The sequence below is a fragment of the Lytechinus pictus genome, chromosome 3 (assembly GCF_037042905.1).
Source record: "Lytechinus pictus isolate F3 Inbred chromosome 3, Lp3.0, whole genome shotgun sequence".
NCBI lineage: Eukaryota > Metazoa > Echinodermata > Echinoidea > Temnopleuroida > Toxopneustidae > Lytechinus > Lytechinus pictus.
This window is the reverse complement of record NC_087247.1, coordinates 65,354,200-65,377,696: the sequence shown is the minus strand read 5'-3', so window position 1 is coordinate 65,377,696 and position 23,497 is coordinate 65,354,200. Positions and strand designations below refer to the sequence as shown.

Here is a 23,497-nt window from a genome sequence, read left to right as displayed (position 1 = left end):
GTTCATGGATTCTGTGAAAATTTGAATGCTCCCTTTGGCATGAGCTTATCTATATATATCAAGGAGTGACTGGTATAAAACAAAGGGTTTTACAAGGTCTAGTATGATTTTTCTGAATTTCAGTTATTACATTGAATAAAAACAATTAGACTATATACAGGTAGGTCTTGTAAAACATGCAACATTTTGAAGGGGTGTGCTATCGATGGTTCACACATTCTGTGTACAATCATCAATTATTACCTGAACTTCATAATGGCAACCTAAAATGCCATTTGGAAAGGTAAATTGGTATAGGTTGCCCAGCTGGCAACCAAAGAAAAAAGTGAAGTGAGAGCACTCAGGCACTTTGGGAATTTCTTCCTACCTGGTACCAATTTACTACAACGAGGTGGAGAGTTGCAATGAAAAAGAATTTGAGCCCTGGATCTTGTAGTTTATTGTCCAGAGACATATCCACTCAGCCAAATCACCTCTATATGTGATGCTTCATGATTTTATTGCACATGCATGCACTTTGTCACAGTGACGCAGAGGCGGAAAAATATGATAAATTTTGACAAAGGGAATCGAAATTTGTCTAATTTCTTGCCTCCACCCCTCATCAAATGGGATTGCAATTAAAGTGATGACCATTTTTTACTTGCCAAAATATATTTATGGGAGAAGTAAAAACAAATGTGGTGGCCTTTGACCCCTTTTTTTCTTGTCAGAGCATTTTGAAGAAAAAGTTTGCCCTCACCCCCCTTCCCGGGAGTGGATCCTCCACGTATTGCATTTTTCCTTGTCTATTTTGTTTTAAATCTAATGTACATAGATGAAGTCACATTCATATTGTATTTGTATCTTATAATTTCAGGGCCAAAATGATACACCTGACTTGGATTTTGAGTATGATGATGCCCATAGATATACCTCTGAAATCGCAGGTAAATAATACATTGTCAGACTTATTTGCAGCTGCTTGAGTATCATAGTATAGGTCAAACAAAATACTTGGACCTTGGATTTATGTAGGGTTATTTTTTTAACCTGACCTTACTGAATATTAGCATATATATAAACTACATCTAGGAAACATTTTCAAAAATATTTTCAAGTATTTTTTAGGAATATTACACATCAAAAGATTGTTCATGATACATAATTGTTTTGGTTCCTCTCACTGGGATGTTATGTGTCTCTTTCAAGGTTCCTTTACTTAATATTTTAAAACCAACAATATCAGGGAAATTCTGTTGAGGTTTGTACAAATTAGATTGCACTATTTTGCTTGGAACTAAGATAGAAGTACTTATGACTATCTACATATTCCTACTAAAAGTATAAAACAATTGATGATACACTTGTTATTGTATGACATTCCTATTGAATTGTATACCAAATTAAAAATATAACTATGGATGGTTAGTAATTGTGGTCATTGGGATATACCAATGTAGTAACGGTCCATATGACATATTGATGGCTTTAGACTTATTCGATCATTGAGCAATGACATGCAATGCTTCAATGATCAAAGCTTGTTCATACATTTTTTTAAAGTTGAGATATTGATGTTTTATCAATGTACAATACATAGCATCTCTGCTGGTTGATAAATTCAATGATAAATTCAATGAAAACTGAAATTCAGGAAACCTAATGAAGGAAATTTCTATTCTCATCTTATTCATCTAACATAATGCAAAATTTGAGAATCGTTTGGAATACAAAAAAAATTCAAAGAGTGGCATATCAGTTCTTGAATACATAAAATTAACAAGCATAATCATTTAAGCATTTTGCATTTCAATTCATTAACTAGATTTTAATTCGTCATGAGGACGAATTAGGTGGTCTGTCATAGATCGATTAATGGATAAACAGACATAATTATTTAAACAAATGAGTAGATATTAGATTGAAAGATAAACAGACAGACAGATAGACATGTATATTTAAACAGATACATATAGGAAAGAAAGAAAAATAGATAGATAGATGGATGGAGAAATAAATGATTGGTGGATAGATTAATAGAAGATAGACTGGTATATTATATATTGAGATAGATAGATAAATAGATAATGATTAATGACAAAAATTACGATGATGATGATGATAATGATTTATGACAAATATGATGATGATAACAGTGATTATGATAAATTTGTTATACACATAGATTCAGAGACAGATAGATACATATGTACAAACACAGATAGACAGACAGATAGATAAATAGATAGATGGATAGTAAGATAGATAGACAGACAGATAGAAAATAGATATACCGTATACATGTATGTATATATTTAATGATAGATAGACATATAGATAGAAAGATAGAATAACAATCAGATTTAATAGATAGATAGATATATATTAGATAGATAGATAGACAGACAAATAAACAGACATAATTATTGTAACAGATCAATAGATATCAGAATGAAAGATAAAAAGATAGACATACATATAGACATATATATTTAAACAGATAGATATAACATAGATAGATGGATGGATAGATAGATAAATAGATATAAAGATCGATGGATTTGTGGATAAATAAAATATAGGTGGATAGATTGATAGAAGATAGATAGATAGATAAACATACATAATTATTTAAACAGATAAATATTAGATTGAAAGCTAAATGGATAGATAGACAGATATATTCAAACAGATATAGATAGATAGATCGATAGAAAATAGTTAGAGAGACAGGCAGATAGATAGATAGATAGATAGATAGACATATTTTATTAGATAGATATATATTAGACATAGAGATAGATATATAGATAGATAGATACATGTATCATGTAGGTAGATAGATAGACAGATAGATAGATCGATAGATAGCTAGACAGATAGATTGATCGATTTTTAACATAGATAACGGATAGATAGACAGATATGATTAAAAGGATAGATAAAATATGAAAAAAAGTAATTAAATCTGTTTTAGTTTGCAATATTTGAACTATTATTCATTAGAATTGTTATAAAAGATCATGTGCGAGATAGTAAAAAGTAAAAAAAAAAAAAAAAAAATTTCATATTCACCCTCGGACTCGAACCCGTGCCTGCATGACTGAATGAGATGCAAGTCTGACGCCTTACCCATTGAGCTACAATATTTCCCATAGACTTTACATGTATGCAATATACGAGAATCTCAAATCCAATTTTGCAAGTGAAATACGGGCATGATCCCGGCATCTGATCGGAAGATTAAGGCAACAATTGCGAAAGCTTAGAATCTCAGCTACAACATACTAAAAGCTCAAGGAAAACCGACAAGCAAAGGTGAAGATATGGCTCACGAAATAGAGGAATGTAGAATCCAGTTTTAAGAAAAAGTCATCTACCATAGCGATTGCACGCAAAATGAGCAAAAATGACATGCCTCTAAAAATTGCAATTTTTCAGGATGATCCGTTCATCAAAATGAAAAATAAAGGTCATAATTCAGAAAGAGTAAGACCTAAGCTACAACATATCAAAAATTGGGCAAAAATTGACCAATATTTATGGAGTAAGAGTAAAATTTTCATAATTATAATGACGTCATAACAAAAAAAAAATGAAATTTGGACTTCTGACGCCCTTTTGATGACGTCATGATATATGTTAGGGTCAAATGAGACATGAAATCATATCTATGATTCATACTCTATCGAAATATGAAAAAAAATTGGGGGTCCCCGTTCGTTCTGAAGAGCTATAATGAATTTTCAATAGGCATGTTTTTGCCCATCTATGGCCTATAGTTAAAGCTCGCGAGCACATATGCTGCAAACTTTAGTGGGTGCTCATTCCCTCATTAATGATCGTAGAGAGCTGATCGAGGTATCAATTTGATCAGAATTATATCATTAATGGATACAGATAGAAAAAACAGCGATTTTTTGCTGCGTAACGCTGTTATGCACAAAGACGTGCGCGCAAAATGTTGAAATTCTTAAAATGACCTGAAACGTACCCAAAATTAATCATGGACGATTTTTCGCTTTTTTTATTTTGACGCGCACGTACTCGCGCGTCATGACCTGTGCATAACCTTTGATGACATCGACAGTTGAACTTTGTCCTAAAGTTAATATGATGGATTATTGATGATCCGTTATGAAGATATGATCAAATAAAGAATTTTACAAAATGGCGCCTAGATGACGTCATCATGACCTGATGACCTTGAAAAGCTTAACTCCGCGTCTCTATTATAGACTTTATATATGACAATAGATTGACAGAAAATGACCGAACAGATTTTGAGAAAACTTGGCGACAAACATTGGTGCTAAAAATAAATAAAGAAAGAAAATTCTGACGAAATTAAGAGGTAATCTGTCAGAGACAGACCACCTATTTAAACAAAGATCTGAAAATGACAATGTATTCAATGGACTTATTTGTTCATGGGTAAATGATTATGTATCCATTTAAGGGCAATTAAAAGTTTTGCACTTTTGAAAGTACCAAATTTAGCATAAATACTGCTTTTATAATTTGACTGCATGTATCTAATTTGCCTCCTACAGAATTATACAGTTACACTGAAGAACCAGAGTTTTCTTTGGGACAGAAATGTTTTGAAGAGGATTTCCACTCTTATGGTAGGTTTATTGTATTTTCCTCTGTGTTTTCCTCAGAATTAAAAATAAGACCCATATTTTTTCTGCTTTTTAATTTTGGAAACCAGATCTGCCCAATTTTGGGTGAATCAGACCTGTTTTGCAGTCACATCTTAGTAAAAGCTAATTTAATAAAAGGCCCTGTCACATATAAGTATATCACAGCTAATAATGACCCACTCTAGATATTTTGTTTTCATTGGATGCCTATTGCTTTGTGTTCAGAAAAAGGGTTTGGTTTATTATAACTGTTTTATTTCAATTTCTCCAAAGTATCTGGGTTTTTTCCTCACCTGTAAAAAGATTTGGACATGAGGTAGATGGTAGTTCATCATCATTTATACAGTAAGTGCAATGAAATAACATCACTATAAATCAGCAAGCTATTCAGTTAAACATTTTATTTCATATCCAGTGATACTTCACAAGACATATAAATTAAAGATAGATAAGAATCCTCATAGATTTTTCTTTTATCTGATTGATTTTGTGTGTATGTTTAGTTGACGAGAAGTGGAGTCAGCTGGACGAGAGTCGTCATGTGATGCACATATTACGGCTACAGAATAGTTTAGAATGTGCCAAGAGAGAACAGAGGATGAAAACAGCCAGAGCTGTTCTTTATCTTGCTCAAGGTAATATTCTATGCTATCACATTTCTTCATCAAAAGAGATGGTATAAAGGATATTAACAGTTACTCTGTAGAAACAAATCAAAGCCAAAGAAATATATTTGTTGTCCTTGGAATTTCCGCTCTGAATGATAGTTGGTGATGTACATCTTGGGAAATCAATACATGTACTATATACAGTCGAGGCCAAAAGTTTACATACTGTTCATGTACACCCATGGAATTCAGTGAAATTTGTTCACTTGCCTCACATTGTAATATTTACTTTATCTTCAGAAATATAAATACTACCATGACGAATTTGGTATCAAATGAAAGAGCGTATTAAGCTATTTCACATGATCGGGATGCCATTGGGATCTAAGTGTATTTCAGGTGGAATTTTCTTTGAAGAAAAAAAGTAATATTCGTGCCAAATGTATTCTATTGTTATCATATTTTCCAACATCGTTTCATAGAAATATATAAATGTCAAATCTATGATTTATTTATATTACATTTTCTATCATGTCATCACTGAACAAAAAAGTGTAATCTGAAATGTTTGTGTTGAGAAGTAACTAGCACAAATATGAAATGTTTTTGTCAAGTTTTTATTTTTTATTTGTCTAAAATATGAAGATTTTTGGGGAAAAATGACACCTAAATATTTTTCAACTCCTGGTGACAAAGCTATGTGATGAAGGGGCATGACATACTCATTTGTTTGATATTGAATTTGTCATGATAGCACAAATATTTTATAAGATACAGTAAATTTTATGATGTTTGGCAAGTGTCAGCTTTTCTTTGAATTTCCTAGGTGTATGTAAACGTCTGGCCTCAACTGTATATAGGCGCTTAGTAGGAAAGTGATCTAATGATTATTTCCCAAACTGTATATCTTTGTAACATATGCATTGGTTGGGGAGAGGTCCTCTATAAATTCAAAAAGATATGGTGTTAAAATAAAGAGGTTCATAGGATCAAAAATGTTTTCCAGACTTTCTGCAAATTGTGACAGTACTTTTGATACTCTTTATTTAAATTTTGTCAAATGTGTACATGTATGTTTACTTTCAAACATGTAAAGGCCACCTCACACCTTACGACCAGACTGGTCTATGACTGGCTTGCGGTTGAGTGAGTAGAGATGGATTGCAAGGTAGTCAATAGCCTCGACACCGCACACCTTGCAATCCAACTACCATGCTGTCTGCGACTCACGCATGCTCTTTGCCATAGCAACTTAGAAAATGACCCTTACTACTGCGTATGCGTGTTGTATACCATATACACGTCATGCAACTCTGCTGTCTGATTGGCTGGAAGTTGGATTGAGCTTGCGGTCCAGTCATAAGGATTCAACATGTCAAATCCTTACGATTTTCCTTGCGATTTGTCTCTGACCGGTCTGCAACTTTCAAACTGACAAGAGCTGTGACTTCACATCTCCCCTCACTCAGTCGCCAGCCAGTCGTAGACCAATCGGGTCGTAAGGTGTGCAGTGGCCCTAAGAATTGATTATGACTTGAAATAAAATCAACAGAGGTTTAACAAATTTTGATGGATTGTTTATTAGTATCAGTGAAATGTATCAATTTCTAGCACCAATTCCTTCTATTTTTGTTTGAAGGTGTGTTCAGTGAATGTTCATCAGAGGAGGACCAGGTGAAATGGTGTCGTCACAATTGTTTTCTTCTCTATCGATGTGGCATCTTTACCACATTTGTAGAATTGTTGTGCATGGAGGCAGAGTAAGTGTATATGAAAGTAAAGACATTTTACTTGTAATTTTGATTTTTTAATTTGCAAAAGAAAGAAATAATATCATACAAAACCATTGCAAGTGACGTTGAGTAAATGAGAATGGTAACTATTATAAATTGGGTGAAGGCTAGGCTGAGGGATCCAAATGTCGTCCGTCCGTCGTCTGTCGTCCGTCCGTCCGTCACTCTCTTATGACACCTAACTCCGCAACCGTAAGTCACTTTTCAACCAAACTTGGATGGTAGATGGACTTGGGGGACCTGCATGTTATACTACAGTCGGAGATCACATGGTAAGGTCAATGGCCATTTTCAAGTCAACGTTAAAGTTTACATGCAAGACTCTCTTATGACACCTAACTCCACAATCGTATGTCACTTTTCAACCAAACTTGGATGGTAGATGGACTTGGGGACCTGTATGTTATGCTGCAGTCGGAGGTCACATGGTAAGGTCAAAGGTCATTTTCAGGTCAACGTTAAAGTTTACATGCAAGACTCTTATCACACCTAACTCCGCAATCGTAGGTCACATTTCAACCAAACTTGGATGGTAGATGGACGTGGGGGACCTGCATGTTATGCTGCAGTGGGAGGTTACATGGTAAGGTCAATGGTCATTTTTAGGTCAACGTTAAAGTTTACATGCAAGACTCTTATGACACCTAACTCCGCAATCGTATGTCACATTTGAACCAAACTTGGATGGTAGATGGACGTGGGGGACCTACATGTTATGCTGCAGTCAGAGGGCACATGGTAAGGTCAAAGGTCATTTTCAGGTCAACGTTAAAGTTTACATGCAAGACTCTTATCACACCTAACTCCGCAACCGTAAGTCACTTTTCAACCAAACTTGGATGGTAGATGGACTTGGGGACCTGCATGTTATGCTGCAGTTGGAGGTCACATGGTAAGGTTAAAGGTCATTTTCAGGTCAACGTTAAAGTTCACATGCAAGACTCTCTTATGACACCTAACTCCGCAATCGTATGTCACATTTCAACCAAACTTGGATGGTAGATGGACGTGGGGGACCTACATGTTATGCTGCAGTCAGAGGTCACATGGTAAGGTCAAAGGTCATTTTCAGGTCAACGTTAAAGTTTACATGCAAGACTCTTTTATGACACCTTACTCCGCAACCGTAGGTCACTTTCAACCAAACTTGGATGGTAGATGGACGTGGGGGAACTGCATGTTATGCTGCAGTCGGAGGTCACATGGTAAGGTCAAAGGTCATTTTCAGGTCAATGTTAAAGTTTACATGCAAGACTCTTATCACACCTAACTCCGCAACCGTAAGTCACTTTTCAACCAAACTTGGATGGTAGATGGACGTGGGGGACATACATGTTATGCTGCAGTCAGAGGTCACATGGTAAGGTCAAAGGTTATTTTCAGGTCAACGTTAAAGTTTACATGCAAGACTCTCTTATGACACCTAACTCCGCAACCATAAGTCACTTTTTAACCAAACTTGGATGGTAGATGGACGTGGGGGACCTGCATATTATACTGCAGTCGGAGATCATATGCTAAGGTCAAAGGTTATTTTGGGGTCAACATTAAAGTTTACTTGCAAGACTTTTATGACAAGTTTTATTCCATCCCAGTCATTTCACAATTAAGTTTTGATACAATTCTGTTGCGTGCCCTCGCAAATCACGATATTTCTGGTTATTTTCATAAGTGAGCAAGACACAAAATCGCTTTTGCCTTGTTTTTCAAATGAAGGTGGCATATTCATGTATTTTGAAAGTTGAGTATACATAATGAATTTATTCAACTCTACATTTTTTAGCATGTTACTAGCATCTGTTCAGCCTTATCTCCCAGATACATTTTAAATGTTTATTTAACTGGAAAAATCATGTACAACAGGCTAAGATTAAGAAAGATTTTTGTATTCTCTTTAAAGGAACTCTGTTGCAGCTTCAACTGCTCTCCGTAAACCTGCTGTATCAATAGTTGACAGTACAGATCTCAGGTAAGATTCTTTTCTTGATATTATCCATATCAAGTTTTTGTATGATATTTTTCTTCACATATATGAGCAATGTTGATAGAGATAAGGTTAACAAAAGATACACATTCTTACCAAAATAGCTTTCCAGAGCAGCAGGAGAATCCATAGCTTTGTGATATAGTATTGAATACTTTTTCTGTATGGGGATGCATATTTGAGTAATGTTCATTGATTCGATTTATACATCAGTGATATAAATTCATGTTTATGTTCTCAAGAATACATATGTCACTTATTCTTCTCAAAAGGTTAATTTCATGAAGTACCTCAACTACTTTGGCAGAAATTTTTCTATAAAATACAATTAAACAGGGGCATATGCAACTGTAAAAGACCCATTTGATAGGGACTTGTTCCAATGAGACATTGTTTTGCACAAAACATGAAACTGACATGTAAACCCCCCTTTTTTAGTGCTCATACACCCTCCCTCATTTTTAAGGACTTATTGAGTGTCAAAGCATGTTGTAAATGTTCAAGATTGAGTCTATGACATGATATAAAACACACATAGATATAGTGTCTGTGAATACTTTTTTCTTGATCTTTATATGCCATACCCTGTCCACAGATGAAAATGTCCCTCAATTAGATACAGTATTCTTTTCTAGGATTATTATACTGTGTGAATAAAAAAAAATTGATAATGAAAAAATATTTCATGAACACATAATTATTATATATGGCCTGAAAGAGTATGTCCTCCAAAATAATTTGATACCATATTCATGTGGTATGTGTTAACGCTTAGATGACCAGGAGGTATTCTTTGCAGTGATGTAAATTTTGGTTTGCGCCAAACTAAGGCATGACTTCAATGAATGAATCTAGATGTCAATGATGTCATAATCCTACAGTGATTGCATTGAAATCGATTTAAAAACATTTTTTCAGCAGTTTTCATTATAATTGTTTAATAAACACATTTTAGTATCAATTCTCAAATTAATTCCATTGAAAATGGATTAGCAAATGTGTTTATGAACTTCTCAAGGATTTTGACATCATTGGAATCTGGATTCATTCATTTGGTGCAAGTCAAAGTTTACATTACTGCAAAGAATACCTACTGACTATCCAAGCGGGAAGACATACAACATAAATATGGTATCAAATTATTTGGGAGAAGATGCTCTTTCCAGCCATATATAATAATTATGCGTTCATGACATATTCTTTCTGAAATCCAGGCTTTGTGTGGTGTCAAGTTTTTTTTTTACTCACACGGTAGAAGCATAATAGCAAATAAAAATCCATTGTATTATTAATTTGTTTGTTGATAGAGTGGTACTTAGTGTGCTGTACATCATGGTTGAAACTCTTCGGACAGAACATTCTGAGGATACAGATGAAATGAAAGCATATATAAACATCTTCAAAATAGAAATAGGTGAGTGCCTTAAATTTCTGTCTTCTGTCATGGATGTGGTTTCAAGGAGTTGTTTGAATGTAGAACAAAGACAGTGAACTTTTCTTGGGAGTTTAATCAGATTCTCAATTATTTTTAACTTTATCAGTTACTGTAAATTGAAATCTGATCTTTATAGATTAAAATTCTTGTTATCAAGCATATGATTGTAAGTTTGATATTTGTCCAAATTTGATCAGGAGTAAATATTCTGGGAATGCTTTTCACTTCTGGTGGGTGTTTCATAAAGCTGTTTGTGATTAATGAATGATTTTACACAGGACTGGTGACCCTTTCTTGAACTAAATGATATCCCTATGACTTATGTAGCTGCATTGTAGCACCTAAGAAAATGTTCCAATTGTGTGTAAAGTCAGTATAACTAGTTATGAACAGCTATATGAAACACTCTCCTGGTGTTCCAACAAAGTACAAATGGCAGCTGCTCAATTAGTGTTAGTCAGTTTTATCTAATAGAAAAACTGATCCATAACACCTGTTAAAAAAAATTTAGTGTGAGGGATCTCAACACATAAATAATATGTGCATGATTATGATGATCCATTCAGGTCAAGCAGTAAAGAATGATGACTCTCTTTGTATCATCCTCTTCAACATGGTAACTAAGTTCTGCAGTGGACATGCTCCACATTTCCCAATAAAGAAGATTCTCCTGCTGCTCTGGAAAGCTATTTTGGTAAGAATGTGTATCTTTTGTTAACCTTATCTCTATCAATATTGCTCATATATGTGAAGAAAAATATCATACAAAAACTTGTATGTTTCCTGAACTTATCTATCTATGGGAACAAAAAATTGTAAATGATATTAAATTGCCAATCATATTTTTTTTGTTTGATAATTACCTATGAAGCTGCATTAGATTTAATCAAAGGAATAAGAATATTCCGCTTTCTTTTGAGTTACATGTAATTTGATTTCTGAAATGATACCTTGTTGTGTTTTTTTTTAATAATAAGGGAATATCAATGGGAAAAATTATTTTGTGGATCACTCTAAAGAAGTATGTATACTTTGATTGTTTATCTAAAATGATAAGCCACTAGACACCGATAGAACAACCTGCAAGAGGAAAGAATATTACTCAAATATGTTTGCTTCTCACTGACCATATCTTGCATTTTAGGGCCGAAAAGTACATTGCTACTTTATTGCTGTGAATGTATTTTTTTTTAATAGTTTTCCCTAGGTGGTTTGTCAGACTACTCACAGATGAAACAAACAGCAAGAAAATCAGCAGGTCTACCCCCTGTCAGAGAAGATACAATGTGTGTTGCAAAGACGATGAGGGCATCCTCTCCTCCGATGGCAGCAGCTGAAGTCTTTGACCCCCAGCGGAGGTCATCCAGACAAGCAAGAAGGGTATTGTTATACATGATCACAATTTTCCTTATGCCTCATTCACTCTAAAAATAAAACAAAGAGCTAGCACTAGTGATATTTTTATAGTTTCCAATTATATTGAGAAATTTATACAGACTCTCCATTATATGAAGACCTGTACAAGAGATACATCCATCTTGAAATAGAATGAAACACAAGTTTTCTTGTGCAGAAACAAAAAGAAAATCAAAGAATACATCGTTGAAATCACAGATCTTGGCTGCATTGCCAAAGGGAGGATCTATGTAGCATCACTATTCAAGTGCTTAAAACTTTCTTATTATTCATTCAATTTTTTCAGAAACTTTCATTTATCAATTTCTTTGATTTTTTAGTTTGTATATAATTCAGTTGGTGTCAAGGGATTCTTTCTCCTTTAATTTCAGAGAAAACATGTGTACAGGATTTTTTTGTATAGGCTTCTATGGAAAAAATAGAATGTGTGTTCTCATAGTTGCTGTCTTTTGAGGTTAAACTATCTTACATATACATGTACATGTAGTCTAATATTTATCAATAATATGCACTCAATTTTCATCAAAAGTGGATTACTTCTTGGGATGGAGACCTTGATAAACCATATTGTTTAAAATTATTGAGAATAATCTTACTTATATATATGCTTGTATGTGATACACAAATTAAAAATTGAAGATTTCCTTTGATAAAGTATGATAATGCCCCCCCTTCCCATATAAACCCTTTCTCAATGTATCTCTTATCCTTATTCAGTAACAATTGATGTGTTATTTTTACTTTGTCCCTATTAATCATTCCCAGTTTATCTGATTCTCATATTTACTTTCAAATCATCCCTGTATACGCTTTGAATATTCCCCACCGTCTTTTCTGCATTATTCCTGTCATAATTCTTGAAATCTGCAGCATTGTTACTTTTCAGAAATAATTCCATCATGAGATTCATGTTGAACATATTCTTCAAAAAGTTTGAGTAAAATTCAGCAAGGATTGAAAAAGTAACCGCACATCTGTAATTTAACATATTACCACTCATATTGTGGTTATGTGTGTGATATCATGTAGATTTGTTTGGTATATATGCCAAATTTTAGCCAGTAAATTTCTAATCTTACAGTTTGTTTTAAATCATATTTTATATTGGTGAATTAATGCCAAGATATAATGAAGCTGCAATAGTCTAGTAAAGTGCTGTTCTTTTGCCTTTTCCATACCATGTCCCAACGTGGAAGTTTTGATAATTTTTTTTTTTATATATTAAGATTTTCTCATTCTTTCCTTTAATCTGTACCTGTGTGTTGATTCTATTCTTTTACGTTAATATTCCTATTAAATGTATTAATTTTCCTTGAACATGTTAATGTTGACATACATTTTATTATTTTATATACAGCTTATAAATGCTTTTATTCATTTAAAGTTAGATTGTGTTTGACTTGGAATATATAGCTGTTTTCACTCTTAGAGCATTCATCACATGTTATAGAGTATTAGTGGGCTTTCTTGGTGCTCAAGGGATATATGATCAATCTGTTTTGACTGAGTTCTTTATATAACAATGAAAATGAACCAATTATTTCCATTTTCTCAAATTGTTTGGAAAGTTCTTAGGTTATATACTTTGTTCTTATTTTATCAGTGCTGAAGATTTTGTAACATTGTTATTACCAGTCAAATGGGCTTGGTCTTTATTGCATGAATGCTTATCATCTTACAATATATATGTGGTAACTAAATGCAGATTTTCATTGCACGGCAAAGGTAGAGGAGAAAACTTGAAGGCTGTAGAAAACATGAATGCAGAGTGTTGCTGCAAAAGTCTCTTTGTTTTTCTTGCCTTCAAATCTATCTTTGACTTGCTTTTTACAGATGCTGAAAAGAAATGATCTGTGTGGTTTAATGGGTTTTATTTTATTTCTTGCCTAACCTCTTTGTTTTTGTTCTATTTCTTTACCCCATAGGTGTAGTAATACTGACTTGCATGGTCATTTGGGTTGAAAATTAACACTTATCAAATTAAAGCACACCTATACTATTCCAATTAGATTAGATTGTTACAACAGTGAAATCCTAACTGTTGTTATTTGTTTCATAAATTGTCAACTATGAGGTGAAAAAGATATTAACTAGCAATATTGACAACTCATTCACAAAATTTGGCCAAGATAAATCTTTTATCCAACCAATTTCAATGTCTTCTTTTCTGTGAGCTGATCAAAGTTAACAAAATTTGGCCAAGATAAATCTTTTATCCAACCAATTTCAATGTCTTCTTTTCTGTGAGCTGATTAAAGTTAATTTTTAACAGTCAGTCTTGCAAATAATTATTGTTTAACGATATGAATGATATTGCCATTATCCTTTCCACTTCACTTTCCTCAATGGTGTCCTCTGTTTTTTTCTCCAACAAATTAAAAACACACCCACACACACACTCTCCTTTGTTTATTGTGGATATCAACTAATTGCCCTGACCTTTCACCCTTGACCTGACCTGATTCTGCTGCCGCTGCCGGTTACCCATCATCCATCACCGTGACCCACCCTTGACATCATTTGCTTCTCGTGTACGTGGAGTGTTGAGTAGTTACTACAGTAATGTAATGTTTCTGTATACATTCATTCAATTGTTTCCAATATTTGCATCATTATGTTGGCAGTAAATTTATGTGTCAAATGTCAGTATTTGTTCAGCCTCCTGCTCAATTTTATTTGAGTCTAAATTTTTTGCATGCTTTTATTTTTAATGATTTACTTTGGGAATCAATATTAAATGAAAGAAGCTATGGATTGTTTGTATCTTTGTGATTTTTATTAAATAGCTGAATGCATTAAAATACATGATCTTTTATTCCCATTTCTAGTAACAGCAGGAAGAGATATACCATAACATTATTGAATTCTTTGCTTTAAAAAAAAGAGAAAAACATTCAATATGTGTACCCCTTCATGTATATGTTTTTATAGTCCAATCAGGCAAGTGAAACATTGGAGCTTGATTTCATGGTGATTTCTTTTTCATCCTTAGTGGAGGGATAAAAAATTATTCACTTTTAGCAAAAACAAATTTAAATGGAATTTTATGCAGGCATCTCCTTAATGTGAAAAATAAATCAAATTATCGGATTTTGATCTTGCATTTTCATTTCAGTAATTTTTGTATGGTGGATTTCAATTTTCTTGAAAGCTATAGGAGCTGCATTTTAAGAATGAAGAGAATTTAATGTCATTAAAACTAGAAGATTTATCTGCAGGCCATTTAAACACAGTATCAACAATGTATTGGTTATGATATGTAAAGAGCGATTATCAGTGCATGTATTAAACATTAGACTGCACTTCAGAAAACACAGCGTTAACATTGCATGTAATGCATGACATTTACTTTTAAATAATAGAAAGCCTAATCTGAAACTTGGTTTATGGATTTTAAAACTCTTGAGAGTTGTGGCTACAAATGGTTTTGAATAATATGGGTATCTTGTCCTATTCAAGCCTTAGAAGTGTGTAGTCTCCTTGAATTAAATTTGAAATGTCATTTTCAAATTCTATCACAATTTCAACTTCAAATCTGAAGAGAAAATAATCTCATATACAAATCGATGCAACATTTTATTATTGTATTATTAATTGCTTTTTAAAGTAAGTAGGTCTTCCCATCATATGGCAATATTGACTTACTAATATGACTGGTTTTCACAATGATTTCATATTTATGTTTGCTAGACAATGTACTTGTACATGTAATTGATTTATTCAGCCTCACTTAAAATAAAATACATAAACTGTTGAATTATGTGTTTGTTGTTGCTAATTTGACCTTCACATGATATGGTATGATACCATTGTTGATGAAAAGTAATTTGAACACTTTCACAAATCAAGTAGAATGGTACACACATGAGAGTCTTTAGTTGAAGAAAATTGGTTACCATGGTGAATATGAATATCTCATCTTGATAATGAAGATGGATGTTCTGTGTTACACAGGGTTTGGTGAAGCAGAATGGAATAGATGAACCAATGCCTGAGGATCCAGCCAATCAAGATGATGGTAAAGAAGATAATGGAAGTGAAGAAGATGATGATGGGAATGGAAGACCACCTGATACACCAAGAGAACCTAGAATTCTACCATGGACACCTAAAGTCAGGTGAATCAAATTGTACTCAAATTAATCATCCATCAGTGATATATTGGTGGATCTGGACTTAAAAGACTGGGCTATTCAAGATGTATTGAGGACTGGGTGGCCGTTACATGGCAAAACGATGTGTCTGCAAAATGCACATTCGTAGAAAATCACTTTGAAGTTACAGCTTTTGTCTTTCTTCAAAAGAAAATTTCCCAGTCTTGAATTTAGTTAGATTTATTTGAATGTGATTGAAATCATCATCCTTAATAGTTTTTATAACATTTAACTTGTTTTTTCACTCAAAATAACTGTTTTTGTGTAGATACAGCATTTAACCAAAATATCCAACTGTCCATATTAGTCATACGATAATGGCAAAATGATGTATCTGCAGATCATTTTGGGTTTATGGTCAAATCAATATGGCCATGAAACAAGCCTTTAAAACTAAAGACATGACAATTGGTAAAAGGGTGTAATTGGCAGATACACAGTTTTAGTACCATAAACTAGTCTGTGACTTTTGGGGGCACAATTTGTGGAAAAAGATGTATGTTGCAGATGCACTATTTTGCCATAAACTAGTGTCTGAATATCGTGGCACACAATTTTTGTGTTGCAGATACATTTTTTTTACATCAACTAGTCTATGATGTTCGTGGCTCACCGATTAAGGTAAAAAGATGTATGTTGCAGATACATCATTTTGCCATATTTCACGAAGCTGGGTGCGCTCACTCATTTGATGGCAGAAAAGTGTAACTAACAGATACACCTTTTTACCGAAAAACATTGCACTCTACTGTGGCATTTTAGGAGTGTATCTGTAAGATACATCCTTTTACCATAATACAAGTTGGCAAATTTGTAAGATGTACTGCTGATAGCCCAAGCTATCTTGAAAATTAAAATACCTGTAATTATGAGAGTAAGATAAATGAAAAGAGCTCCCTGAAAAACCCTCCCATATGTCAAAACCTGAAAAAGTCAAAATTTTCAGATACACAGTTTGCCATGTGGGGGGGGGGGTCATGATGGCCCCCCTTCTGATCTTGGCCACCGTTCGCGCGATCGCTCCAAAATTTAGCACGCACATTCTTTACCACATAAACTATAAGCTAGTAGAAAAAACAATTCTGAAAAAAAAAATTTATTAATAAAATATGCAAAGTTATTCATGAAAAACATTATTTGCATATTTAACACCCAATTTCACTTCGGATTTTCTTCCTTTTTGCAGATGTCATCTTTGTAATCTGATTTAAAGGGTTCCACATAGAAAAATTGCGAAAGCCAATTTTTTTCCTCATGTATTTCTTTGTTTTTAGAATTTCTTATATATTTCTTTGTTTTTTCATTGTTTTTTTCAACGGAAATTATTACAGACCATTTAACAACTAAATTAAACCGTAAATCAAGTAAGCAGACCAATTAGGACGAAAAATAATCACCCTTTTTTATACGCGAAGTATGAAAATGAGCCATTTTCGGCATTACATTGTCTCGTAAAAAGTCACATGACGTCGCGATGCTATACCCATATGTCGCGAATTTGGTCTCAAGAGTTGCGCAAGACTTCAAAGAAAAAAGTCATTAAATTTTGCGGCGCTATCTTTTTGCGTTTCGGAAATATCGCGCAAAGCATCGAGGGGGGACCATCATGCCCCCCAGTCCTTTTAGGGAGGAAATTGTAGTGTATAGGGTGTCAAAGTCAGTGTGAAAATACATGATGCTTTATAGGGGTGGGAATGGGGGGGGGGGGGCTGTATCAGTTCTTCCCAATATCCTCCATTACATTTAGATTTGAAGAATCTTTTGCAAGACTACATTTAGTATTCTTCTTTCCAGACACATAGGCTCAATATTGCTATTAAAAATATTGAGGATTACTTTGATAACCAAGTGCAATGTGTTCATTCAATGTACAAATCAAAAGTAATATCCATGTTGCAAAAGAGCGAGTAAAAAATGTACCCTCAAAGATTTGTAGAAAGCATTCTAAAGGCCAACAGTTAAAGAGCAAAAAAGAAAGAAATAAAGTGTAGATGACCCAATGGAGGACTTCAATTAACTTTCTTTTTAGAAATGCATCTAGTTGTGTATGTAAGACACAATTCAATTTAACCATTCATATACTTTTTATTGACAGGCAAAGAGACCTTGATAATTTCTTGGATCACACCAGGAACAAGTTTGTAGGGTATCAAGTTCAAAGGTAAGTCGCAAATTGACAAAGAAATGCATTTTGCCATGGAACAAATATAAAAATCAAACAAAAGTACAAATGTATATTCTTCTCCTATCATGTTCAATGATTTCATTGCCAATATTGGTAATGATATCGTTTGTGTTGACTAATTAAAAAAATAATCCCATTAAAATTTGTTGGCCAATCTTGTGCTCAGATTCATGCCTTGCTATATTGCTTCTATTTGTAGGCAGATAGTGTATGGATTTCCAAAATTTCTTGGCTTTCATTTAATGGCATGTATGGAGGAAATTAACTATATATTTGTCTATATCTCTGTTTATTTATCTGTGGCTGAAAAACAAGTTTTGTGATTGGTAAATATGTTTTCTCATTGCAGTGACACAACAACCCTGGCTGGTCTTCCCCAACCCATCCATGAAGGGGTTCAGATTCTTAAAAAAGTAAGTTATCTAAAGAATTGCCTTTCTCTACTCGTCATTATGGTGTGTTGTTGGTTTGAACAGGTAACCATTTGAGTTATCATTTCTGACATTGATTGACTCTTTGAAATAAAGCTACAACAAAAGTTCATAACTTTAATATTTAAGGATACAAGAGTATTCTAATCTTTCCATGGATATCCTAATCATACTCTCACTGATAGATATGTAATAATTCTACATTTATGTAATATTGACTGGCCTTGAGGGAAACATAAAATATGTTGCCCGCAACAGAATCATATTGGCCCGAGTCTTTAGACGAGGGCATTATGGTTCTTTAGGGCAATATGTTTGATATTTACCGAAAGGAGAGCCAGTCAATATTTTTATTACCTATACAGCTGTATAATATTTGATTCAAGCTATTATTTAGAACAATTGATATGCCTGTTTACTTATCACTAATTCTGATGTTAGGTTATTCAAGAACTTGGCGAAGTAATCCTTGCTAAGCAATTGTGACGTTAATTGTTACTTTGCATCACGCATGGTGCACACTTACTTGTAAAATCCTGTGCTCGAGTTTGATCAGCTGCGAATGCGTATGCACTGGCTGCGAATTATATACAATGCGTTGGTTCACAAACTGGTTCCAACCAGATTTCTCAAATACTGATATTAGTGATCAAAATTGGCTCCTACTGCGCAAGCGCACTAGCAGAAATATAGCCAATGTTGCCCTCTGTTTTTGTACAGATTCCTATGGGGGAAGCCTGGGAAGAGCAACATGGCCAATGCTTACCCCGTTGGTCTTGGATTAACAGTAGCGAGCAAAATTTGATATTAATCTGCTAAATGCTTTGTATAGGTAATAATATTTTATAATTCTACATTGTTTTATAATCAACTGAAAATATCAACATCTTCAAATGTCAGACTAATATTTTTTCTTTGTAGCATGTATATGTGTCTCTGTCTGAATTACAAGTCAAGAGAGAGGAAGAAATCAACAAAAATCCACTTTCCAAGGTCAGTTTGCTCTAAGTTAATATGTAGTTATTTATTTAAAGTAGAAATATATTGCAAATCCTAAAAATTGAGAATCATATATCAAATTAAAGGAGAAAATAAGAAGAACGCGATGGTGTAAATCATTATCATGGAAACCGATGAAACTCAGTTAATTGATAGTTTAAAGTTCTCTCTCTGAATGCTTCAAACACGCAGAATTACGTCCGCGAAATTGGGGATTTTTTATGACGTGCATGAGTGTACGAGAGACGTGATTGACTCTCCCACGTCAAACTTTACTTGCATGCAAAACCTGTTGCGAGGGTACGTTTTCTCCACACTCACTGAATACTTCAATCACGAAATGAAAGAAAACCCAGAAGTTTATCTAGATTTGGATTTTCAAATTGATGATTTTGAAGATGAATATAATGATGATGAAGTTTCTAGCTCTAGAACAACAAAGTGATGTGGATGGAGGTAAATTAGGGGAATTATGCCGGTGATGATGAGTCGGACAATTCAACTTGCATGTCGATTCGCTACCAACTCATGCAGCTGCTAGCTGCACCACGGGTCAAATCCATGAAAATGAATTCCAGCATGACCACATCCAGACAGAGTCTCTTCCCTCTATCAACAAAATAATGAGAAGGAAAATAATATGATATAACTGTACTTACAAACAAGTGAATATATCCGAACCTGAAGGCAAATCAACTCTACAAATAGCAGCAGACGATATGCACCGACCATGAACTTCACGTGGCTGGGATAGATTGTCACTTGCAGAGCTGCCAACCATTACGTTTTTTCAATAAAATTACGGCATTATGTTTTTTTTTCTTCAAATTACGTTTTTTTACAATTTTAATAATGTGTGTACGTAATTAATTGTATGTATGTGTAGTGCGTGTTGAGCCCGAGATGAGCCTGGTACTTGCGCGCACGTACTAGCTTTCCAACGTTAACGCACTTTACTAGCGCGTGCGTATACTAGTTGATATGCGAGCGGTATGCGCTTCATCGCCAGCGACCGGAGACCCGGCCCGGGTGGGCCGGCCGCGACGGCGCACAGCCAATGCCCCGTAGCTCGTACGATGTGTCTAGTGTGCGTGTGATGGAAAGCAGTTCGCGATCGCATGCTCAGTCTTTCTGCACGCAGGGATACGAAGTCGAAGGTTGAAATCCTAACCAAATCCAAGTCGATCAAGACATTGACGTTGGAGAGGAAATCGTGTCATGATGGCGTCCACCAAGACTAAAATAAGGCAACATTTCCGTACAGAGTATACAGAGAGATGGGCATTTATCATCCGTTCGAAGAAGGATGATTTCACCGCCAGGTGCCAAGTGTGTGCGTGTGATTTCAGCATTGCCCACGGAGGAGCTCACGATATCCTAGCCCACATCAGAAGGAAAAAACATATCGAAATGGCAGAAAGTGCAGGGAACAGTCGTGATATTGCACAGTACTTTCAACATAGTATTGATTACTCTGTAATCAGAGCAGAGACTCTTATGGCTAATTTTCTTGTGGAACATAACATTCCAATGGCTGCCTCTGATCATATGAGTGAGCTTGTCAAAGCAATGTTCCCGGACAGCAAAATTGCCACGAAATTTGCCTGCAAACGGACAAAATCAACATCGATAGCTAGGACCCTTGGCCAAGAGTGCAAAGGTATGTTTTTATGTTAACCTGTATTACTGCTACTAGTCTGCCTTTTTAGTTTTATTAGTATTATTTTTTGTTAGATCTAGAGCCTATTAAGAAATCTAGTTTGATTCTGCGTGACTGATGAGAGTAGACTACCGTACTGATTTAATTAAAGTTGGAAGATTATCTCAAACAGGCCCAAGAAGAGTAGACTAAGGGTCCAATTTGTAACACTTGGTTACGCTAAGTAACCAGGTTCCTTAGCCCAGACTAGGCCTAGAGATTAATTTTTTTTTAATTGTTCGCATACCCAAACTTGATCACCATGACTATGGAGCCTGGCCTAGAACTAGCCTAGAGGGCTATGAGATGATATGATATTATTATGATATTGACATCACGTAGCCTAGACTCTAGACATGCTTGGGTATACAGCAATGTAGAAACGGCAAACCAAAAGGGAACCCCCAAGATATCCATTTCAGCAAAACTTTTTTGAAAAAGTGGGAGTGTTGATCCACGTTTTTATTCCTAATACGCCTAATATTTTTTAGAGCTCTGAAACAAAAGTTTTTGACCGAAACCACAAAATGTGTTTAATTGTCCTGAATGGGTTAATTGAATTTCTTTATATGAAAATGAAATGCCATATTATATTAATTAATGAAAAAAAATAGCAAAGTATTGTGCAATGTAGAAATTAATCCTTTTAAAGTGAGAAACAGGCAGGTAGAGAAAACATGCTTCATGTGAGAGGCAATTCCCTCCTGTACACAAGTTTGTAGTGCGAGATCAGATTACTGACAATAATCATGCATACATGTACATTTGAGTGGTCATGCTAATAGAATAACTCTATGTGATTCAGTGATAATTTGATAGTTTATCTACAATGCAATGAATGAATTATTTATTGACTTGGTATTTTTTTATAGTTACTGTTATATTGTATATTTCTCCTTTTTTAATTGTTGAAATCCTAAAGAAGATCAGAGAAGCACCATTCTCTGTGTCCACAGATAGGAGCTCTGACCGTGGGGCACAAGAACAGTTGTATCCAATAATTGTCAGATACTTCGATGTTGAAGTGAACAGAGTACTTAGTGTTTTGCTGGAAATAGCCACTACAAAGGAACGATCTACTGGACAGAACATTTTCCAGCTTCTCAATAATGTCTTCACAAAGCACAAGATTCCATGGAGAAACGTAATTTGTTTTGCAGCAGATAATGCAGCGGTCATGATGGGGGTTCACAATGGCGTAGCTGCATTTGTAACAAAGACAAATCCAGGTACATTCATTATGGGATGTCCCTGTCATCTCCTTCATCTGGCAGCTGAGAAAGGAGCTAGCCAGCTACCATTTTCTCCTGTTGACTTGCTTGTACCAATTTTCTACTATCTAGAGAAATCAAGTAAAAGGAACAAGGAGTTTAAGGAATTTCAGATCATGTGCGATGTTGAACAGCATGTTATATTGAAGCATGTTTGCACCCGCTGGCTATCGTTGGAAAGGGCACTGACAAGACTTATCGAGCAATGGGATCCTTTGTTACAATACTTTTCCAGTGAAGCAAGGTCCACTAGCAGGAAAAGGAGTTCAGACAGAGATGTCCCAAAGAACTTGAAGAAACAGAAGGTGTCTTCAAGTGCTAGCACATCACTTCAATCCAAGACAAGCTCACATAATCCATTCTTCCTGTCGAAGAACAGTGTAGAAAAGACCTCCTCTGTGACTTCATCTGCTCCATCAGTTCTAGCCAGCAGTGATGCTATTAAAGGTAATTCATTCATAATTGATTTTCTTTCATTTTTAGATTTTTAGATAGCAATGCATACATGTATCTCTATTCTAAATAAGTGTTATTGTATAACGATATCATCATAACATTTGGATTTTTCATAATTTATTTCAAGTACTGGTACTTAAATGTCATGTCATTGACCTACATTGTATGTTCATATACAACCTGTTTTCAAGTGCATATCTTCAGAATTAATATTCTAATAATCTGACATTTTTAAAACTCAAATTTTAAAGACATGGACTTCCAATCAGTGACAATGGTTTTAATTCTTAATAATCCTACATGTCACCAGAACTTATAAATGCTTTTTTGTTTTAAGCATTGAGGAAAATTATTATTTTTCATTAAAACATGTCAACTTTCCCCCCCCCCCCCCCCCCGAATTGTACAGCTCAATCCAGCAGTGGTGTAGCACTAGCC

General features: G+C 34.5%; 1 protein-coding gene across 1 annotated transcript in view; it reads left to right on the top strand.

The window, feature by feature from the left end:
- The first annotated feature begins 268 nt into the window (after positions 1 to 268).
- LOC129256806 (striatin-interacting protein 1 homolog) overlaps positions 269 to 23,497 on the top strand; it is a 39,339-nt gene continuing 16,110 nt past the window's right edge. The window contains exons 1-13 of the mRNA XM_054894993.2: positions 269 to 283; positions 860 to 929; positions 4,536 to 4,610; positions 5,132 to 5,263; positions 6,876 to 6,996; positions 8,930 to 8,998; positions 10,321 to 10,427; positions 11,015 to 11,142; positions 11,646 to 11,828; positions 15,819 to 15,982; positions 18,114 to 18,179; positions 18,553 to 18,616; positions 19,556 to 19,627. Of these exons, the coding sequence (XP_054750968.2) occupies positions 269 to 283; positions 860 to 929; positions 4,536 to 4,610; positions 5,132 to 5,263; positions 6,876 to 6,996; positions 8,930 to 8,998; positions 10,321 to 10,427; positions 11,015 to 11,142; positions 11,646 to 11,828; positions 15,819 to 15,982; positions 18,114 to 18,179; positions 18,553 to 18,616; positions 19,556 to 19,627 (1,266 nt within the window). The remainder of the gene's footprint in view (positions 284 to 859; positions 930 to 4,535; positions 4,611 to 5,131; positions 5,264 to 6,875; positions 6,997 to 8,929; positions 8,999 to 10,320; positions 10,428 to 11,014; positions 11,143 to 11,645; positions 11,829 to 15,818; positions 15,983 to 18,113; positions 18,180 to 18,552; positions 18,617 to 19,555; positions 19,628 to 23,497) is intronic.